General features: G+C 38.0%; 1 protein-coding gene across 3 annotated transcripts in view; it reads left to right on the forward strand.

Moving 5' to 3' along the window:
• The window catches only part of Ankrd46 (ankyrin repeat domain 46), a 36,926-nt gene extending 33,292 nt beyond the window's left edge, over positions 1–3,634 (forward strand). For all 3 annotated transcript variants that reach the window (XM_047520929.1, XM_047520941.1, XM_047520933.1), the window contains exon 5: positions 1,689–3,634. In XM_047520929.1, coding sequence (XP_047376885.1) covers positions 1,689–1,905 — 217 coding nt within the window. In that variant the 3' untranslated portion in view covers positions 1,906–3,634. The remainder of the gene's footprint in view (positions 1–1,688) is intronic.
• The last annotated feature ends 4,241 nt before the right edge of the window (positions 3,635–7,875 follow it).

Below are 7,875 nucleotides of genomic sequence, written 5' to 3' on the forward strand. Positions count from 1 at the left end.
GCTCCTAGAGAGTGCTCACTGAATTCTCATTTGATACCTTATGTCTTTGAGTGTGACAGCATGTCAGTCTATTCAATAAACTTCATATAGGTCAAACTAAACCTGTCCTGCACTTTATCTTTTTATGGTTAACACTTGTTCAGGTCTTCTTAACGTTCTAATCTTTGAAACTTTCTTGAGTTTTCTTAAATTCCCATATTATTGTACATTCCCACTGAAAATGTCTTCTCTTATTCAGAGTAGAACCTTTTTTCTTTTTTTGGCAGTACTGGGGATTGAACTCATGGGTGCTATCCCACTGAACCACATCCCCAGCCCTTTTATTTATTTTTTAATTAATTTTTTTAATTTATTTTGGGTACTGTACCCAGGGGTACTTTACCACTGAACTACATCCCCAACCCTTTTTTATTTTTTATTTTGAGATAGGGTTTCAATTAGTTTTCAGCAAGGTTGGCCTTGAATTTGCAATTCTCCTGTTTCAGCCTCCCAGGTTGCTGAGATTATAAGTGAGTATCACTGTGCCTGGCTGAGACTAAGCATTTGTAATATAAAAAGAATTTGGATGTTGAATAGACTGGCCCATGAGGAAGGCAGCAGGCTGTGACTAGAGATGCCCTATTACCAATAAAGATTGAAGGACCTTTAGTTAATGGTGCCAAGAAGTAAAATAAAGTTGTAGGATTAAAAACACTGCCAGTTTTGGTTGTGCTTACTCACAGTTCATGGTAAACAAGACTCTTAAGACATTGCTTTACTGTTTTCATTGTTCTGTGCCTAGATGGTTGGAGGAATATTAAAAGAAGGGGTATAGGAAGGATAGTAATGAGCTTTTATAACCAATAGAGAGTCGATGCATATGATTCTTTATGGGTTTATCTAAATGATACCCTGTTCTAGGGCCTGCACTGTGATAGAACTATGGGTGCCAATCCCATAAAGCTTTCAGTTCATAATGGTGCTTCCTTGAGATGCCAAAAGTAGAGATTCTGTGTTCTCTTTGCGGTGGTCATATTTCTCAGTGACAGTGTTTTAAATATCAGAATCAGTGTTTTGATAGCATTTGCACTCCCTTATTCTATATTGTTTTATAAGACAGGACCAAAACCAATAGGAAGAAACTATTAAGAATTCCTAATGAATGGACCAGTCCACATGTACATCAGACTAAGGAATAAGCTTCCATTATTACAAAATTATACTTTAAGAAGGAATTCCTTCATTGATCAGATTATTGAAGTAAAATAATTAAAATTCTCCTTAAACTTTTACATTCACATATATATGTAAGTGCTTATTTTCATTCACTTAAAATTTCAAATTAGGAGTTTTCATTTTTAATCTCCTAAATTTTAAGTGTGTTTTGGTTTATATCTTGATGAAAACAACTCATTTGACCTATGTCAAGACTTCTGCTTGGGACATCTTTATTAGAATTTTTAATTTGATTCTGCTAGCTACTAAACCAAGAAGCAGTCATTGCAGTTCATCAATTTATAGTTCAGGGTAGACTGTCACAATACCTATGGATATATGAATGAGCATGGAAGTGGGTGAGAGCATATACGTAAGTCAGTTTCTTCTTATAACTATTATATTATAAGTTTGGCCTTTCATAAATAACATGACTTACTGTTTTACATTTTTGAAACGGGTGAAGTGTGTCTTTCTTTGTCTTCCTTTAACAGTGCCATGGAAAGCCATTCCCTCCTCAATCCCAACCTACAGCAAGGTGAAGGAGTCCTGTCCAGCTTTCGAACCACTTGGCAGGAATTCGTAGAGGATCTGGGCTTCTGGAGGGTCCTGCTCCTGATCTTTGTCATTGCTTTGCTGTCTCTTGGCATTGCCTACTATGTGAGTGGAGTGCTGCCCTTCGTGGAAAACCAGCCTGAACTGGTGCATTAAAGGAGCTCATAGAGATGAGGCAAATGCCTATTTCTGGGCTCCCAACATTGATTCCCAGTTTCTCAAAATTTTTCTTAGTGCAAGGCAGTGAGGGCTGAGCATTTTTCTTTATGCACTTTTACTTATTGTAATCCTTTTAGAAGAATAATGTGTTCATTTGAACTTCATACTGTAGTCAACTATAGTGCATCCTAATGCTACCTCTGACTTAACCTGACTTCTTAAGAAAATCTGCTGATAACCTTGTTTGATAAAAACATGCAAATGACTAGAGAATAGAAGCTAAAGGAAGAGAGTATCCTTAGGATAGAAACCTTACCCTGATCTTAGACCAATTGAAGTATCCAAAAAGAAAAAAACGTTCCCTTTATGAATGTTTTGGGTGGTGGGTTTAGTTTTGTTTATTTTTGCAAGAGCTCCTTTTTTCTTTTTATTTACTTTTTCTGGGGAGAGGACAAAACCTTTGAACTTAGAGTACATTTTAAAAATCTTGTATGGCAAATTAATATTGTTAGAATCTATTTGGTTTATTTTAACATTTTGAAGTCTAGTCACAAACCAAACAAAACTTTTGAAATGAGCTATATTTTCTTCAAAACCGATTGATTTAATCTTTGCTTTAGAGCAATTTTGATTTATTGTAAACTGCTTTGCTTGTTAGTGTCTGTGAAAAATCAGCTTCAGGAGTTCACTTTGCTCACTTTCTACTTTCCCCTTGTATATATTTTAGAGGTGTCCTGTTCATCAAAAGTGCAGTCAGAAAACTCTTTTTCTGCTGAATAGTTAGCAGGGAGAAATAATTCTAATATTTAATGTCACTAGAATTTTGTAGTGCTATTACAGTGGAAACGTCAGTTCTATAAGCTAGCTGTGCGTCACAGTGGTATCATAATTATTTAACGTGCTGTCCTGTTTAGAGGCCTGTCAGACTTGTCATTGCAGTCCCATCCACATCAGTGATTCTTGGACGGAAGGAACAGGTGGAGTACTCAGTCAACAGCCCAGAGCCATACTGTACTGTCATAAGCTCTTTATGACTGGTAACATTATGTACATTGAAATCTGGCCCCCCTATATTGCCGCTTTCAGCAGTGTGTTTGAAGGCCTCTTTTGTTAATGTTTCTATATGTATAAATCATTTCTTAGGTTATTACAAAAGAATCTGAATGCTTAATAATTGTTCATTGAGTGAAGTCTGAAAATTGCAGTGAAAGAATTAACGGTTTTATTTTCTAGAACAACAGCATCTAAGTTACTGCTAGTTGAATTGTTGCTAGAATTAGAAATCACAGTTAGAGTAGAATTGGTACTTGTGATTCTTTTTGCTCCTTGATATTTCCTCCTTTGTATTTATATATCTGGTATTGAAACTTTTTTCTTTTGTGTGGCTTGTTCCTCCCCTAAAAAGATGTTATAAAATTCCTGATGTACTGTTTTGTTTCAGGATCAGCTTGCAGAGTCTTGCTTTTAGGTCAGATACAAACAAAATTAATCATACTTGGTGTAACTACAGCAAAAAAAAAAAAAAAAAACTCAAATTCAAAGTATATTCAGAATGAAAGTTTTACCTTTGTAATTCTAAACATACAAAACTGGTCAATATATGTAAATATATTATACTTTTTTAAAGATTAATGTTTCCTTTTAAGTGCTGATTTCTTTGTATTCTCTGCATTCAGTATTAAGTAAAACCACCAATAAAATATTTATAAATCCTTAATCACAGTCTACTTTCTCAGTATATCATGATTTTTCTTTTAATTCAGGACTTTGTAATGGATTGCAATTGGCTATTTGAAAAACAAAACTTTTTTCAAACCTAACATAATAGATAGCTAGACTTTTATGCATGCCTTACAGATGCTCCAAAACTAATTTGGGTGAATTCCTTGTGGATTTAAGAATGACAATAACTACCATGGTTAAGCACCTCCCAATTAGACAAGTCACTCACCGTGGCTCATCTCATTTCATCCTTATACCCGTTAGGGCCCGACGTGTCCCCATTTTATAAGATGAGAAAGCTGACCCGGGGAAGGTGAAGTGATTCATCCAGCCCAAGGTCACACATCCAGGCCACGGTGGAGCTAGGACTCCAGACTGAGGCTCTATCCCCAATTAGAAATTGGCTCTTTCCTCCCACCCCACTGTCTGTCACGAAACTGGCAGCAGTATCGTGTTTATCTAGGGCCTCACCTGCTGCCATCCCCACAGGGTATTACTAAATTTTCCACTCCTGTTCCTGCATTCTTTTCCTCCTGTGACGCACCATTTTACACATGCTCCCAGTGGTACAGCCTTTCACATTCAAGCTCAAACCCTGGCATATTCAGAAAACATTGCATAGTCTACCCTGGGCTGCCGCCTTCTCTACCGCAGATCCCACCACTGCCACACTCAGGGAGACCACATTTATTTTGCATTTTTTGGCCTGTTCTTCTGTAAACATGTATTTTTTTAAATTTGTTGCTGTAATCATAAGCTTAGTGAAAAGCAGAGCCTTCGTCTATTTTTACATCCCTTCCTGTCCACAGTGCATCATATAGAGCTTTTTATACACAGTACTGATAGCATTACTTTGCCTGTCACTTTATGTTTTATTTCAGATCAAATAGCTCTTTATTCTCACATGTTCCCCCCAGTAAGTTGCACGCATCGCCTGTGCTGGTCTTCACCCAACAGTGTGCCTCAGCATGACGGACAAACTACACAGGCTGGTCCTTCCTGTACAGCCAGCTCCTTACCTAAGAATCGTGCAGGTTCCCCCCAGCAGCGCCTGCATAGGTTTACCACCTTGTACAGAAGTCCGAGAGCATTATTTACCTTTTGGTGTTGTTTTTGGTGGTGGTGGTGGTTTTTTAAACCTGACCTCAGCCTTTTATATGTGAAATTGTTTACATATGCATCAAAGTGCTTTCAGTTACAAAACCTCAAAATTCAAATTGGAAGCATCTTCTACCATAGGAAGTATATTGGTTCATGTTACAAGTAATTTGCCTGAGCATTTACATATTGAAAACACAATTGCTTGCATTGCTTGCATTGTATCTTGCAGTCAGTAGGGCTGACATAGACCAAAAGTCTTTAGCTTAGCTCCCCTGGGCTTTGGGATGTACTCTTCTGTTTTGCTACATTCCCCAGTTCTGAGATGAGCATAGAATTTTCAGGTATCCTAATAGAGAAGAAGAAATTATCTATTTTTTTCCTTTTAGTACTGGGGATTGAACCCAAGAGTGCTCTATCTCTGAGCTATAACCTACCCAGTTCTTTTCGTCTTTTTATTTTGCTAGATGGCCAAGCCTGGCCTCAAACTTGAGATCCTCTTGCCTCGAACTCCCAAGAGGCTGAGATGGTAGGCATGTGTGGCAAAAAGAAACCATCTTTCCTGTGATTTCCTCCTAGGACACATTGCTACAAAGCCCCTAGCAAACCCTGCTTCATTGACTGACATTACATCATATACCCTAATCTGAAACCAACTGGTGGGAGGCATGCGTTGACTTTAGGCCTGGAATGACAGTTAGTCAATGGTGGATACAGGGGAGGTAGAATTCATATGATTGGCTTGGACCAGTGATTTTAGAAATGATTTGGGCCACTGTTGACAATTAGTGGCCAGTTTGACACAACAAAGAATTGTTCTATAACCTGCATGATTCTTTAGTATTCTTTGGAACATTCATATGTTAAGAAAACAAAAGTAAGAACTATTACAGTTATCTGAGACTAAACCCCAACTCTTTTCACATTTTAAAACAAAGATAGTTTTTAATGTACCATGAATTTTCCAAGAATACAGCCACCAGATAATTAAGGGAAGATTCCACTTTATTTTGTTCAAGACTTGACCAAGAATTCTGTTTCAAAAGTCTTGATATTGCCAGCAGTGCTATCGATGATAATTAAGTGACCGACATGATTCTATTAAACATATTGACTCGTTCCTTCTAATGTAATTTGCCTGAGCATTTACATATTGAAAACACATTTTATTAGAAATTACTTTCGTTGTATTTGGTCTTTATATTACCTGATTTGTGTGAAATAATTTTACTGATTTCAGCAGTTGCTACTCCCTTGTATCTGGGATTCATGCTGCAGCTTATCTTATTTATTCATCTTAAGCATATGTGCTCTCTCCACATGGTTCAAACTTGGAGACTATACCAGTAAGTGGCTTTCCCCAAAGTTAATAGAACACTGGTTGGGGTTTGGGGAGATGAAGCCAGCATCTGGTTAAAATATCCTTTTAAATTGTTCAGGCAGAAGCCATTCCATTACACTCTGAAGTGGATTCAAAACAATTTTCCAGAGAAGAGCTTGACCTTGCCATGGACACCCTTTGGCTTCCCTCAAAGAACATAAGTATGCATATCATTCAGTTGGTCATCCTTGGACTCCACAGCACAACTGAGCTGCTCTATAGGGGTTGACACTTCCCTGGGAACAGAGAGTTGGCCACACTCATGTTAGATATTAAGAACTACAATCTTGGGGCTGGGGAGATAGCTCAGTCGGTAGAGTGCTTGCCTTGCATGCACAAGGCCCTGGGTTCGGTCCCCAGCACCGCAAAATAAAACTATAATCTCAAGTTCCTCATTACTTACTATTCACCCAAAACTTAGCTGGTGACAATATTTAGAGATACTCCTTGGCAGATGTTATAGATTAGCATTGACCAAACTGCAGTGATAGAAATTTTCCATATCTGTGCTGTTGAGTGCAGGAACTACTTGCTTCTCAGATTGACTTAAATTACAAAGTCAAATTTTATTCACACAAGCCACATTTCTAGTGGTCAGTAAGTCACCACTGCCAATTGTATTGAATGACACAGATAGAGAACACTCTCATTTTTACAGAAAATTCTTTTGGGTCACACTTGTCTAAAATCTACCTTGGGTTCCAGTCAGGTCAGTGTAGAGCTAGATACTCAGTCCACATTATGGCAGTCCTTTACTGAGCTCTTCACTGATAAGTGGTGGTATCACTATACAGGGCTTATTAACACAAATGTTCACAAAAGCTACTGTCCTCTTGCAACAGGGAAGCCAAGGGACTAGGGGCAGTTTCAAAGAACATATCCAAGGTCCCCCAGCTAGTAAGGGGCAGAGCTGGGATTTGAATTCAGCAGCTGGACTGGGGTCTCTTCACCATTGTGCTGTGATGTCATCATCTTGAACTGAAAATTGTCTCCTCACCTGTGGACCTAACCATTGCATCCATTCTAAGGAAAGTGACTGAATGCCATTGACACAGACCTTTATGGAGACCCCGAGGAGGAACTTCGGCTTCTAAACCAGAACCACAAGCCTTTCTGCTGAGCAGTTGTTTTGCTTTCACATGATGTTCTCCAACAATTGTGTAATTGACCAGGTAGAATGCCTTTCACACTGGATGCTTGAAAAGCTTAATGCCAAGCTTGGGTTCCCTCAGAAGCCATTGCAATAGAGGTTATTGTCGTGATTTATCATTTTATGTGTGCTATTCTGTGTGCATGATGGGCTATGGATAGTTGGGAGGTATTTTTTTGTTTTGTTTTGTTTTTATAGTAGAATTGATAGGACTACCACAAAACTGCCTATTTTTTCCTGGAACCTAACAGAGGAAAGTATATTGACCTTTTGCAATTGGAAACAGTACTCTGTTACCTCCTACTCAAAAATGCAATTATGGTTTCTGGCATTCCTACAGATATCAGTTTACCTTATTTATGTGTCTTTCTTTGTTCCAAAAAGGGATTTAAGTTAAGCTGAATAAGCAGGTATTATTCTAAACCATGGAAATCAAATGTCCTAGGTTATTCTATTCTAGCGTCTTGATGAATCATTTGAATGAAGACTGAAAAATGGACATTAAGAGGTACTGTAATCACAAAATTTTAGAGAGACATTAGAAGGTACATTGGGTTCTGCTAAGAGGGACTGAATGACTATAATCCCAAAGTTAAGAAAGGACTAGAAATGTTAT

Source organism: Sciurus carolinensis, chromosome 1 (genome assembly GCF_902686445.1).
Source record: "Sciurus carolinensis chromosome 1, mSciCar1.2, whole genome shotgun sequence".
In the NCBI taxonomy this organism is placed as follows: Eukaryota; Metazoa; Chordata; class Mammalia; order Rodentia; family Sciuridae; genus Sciurus; species Sciurus carolinensis.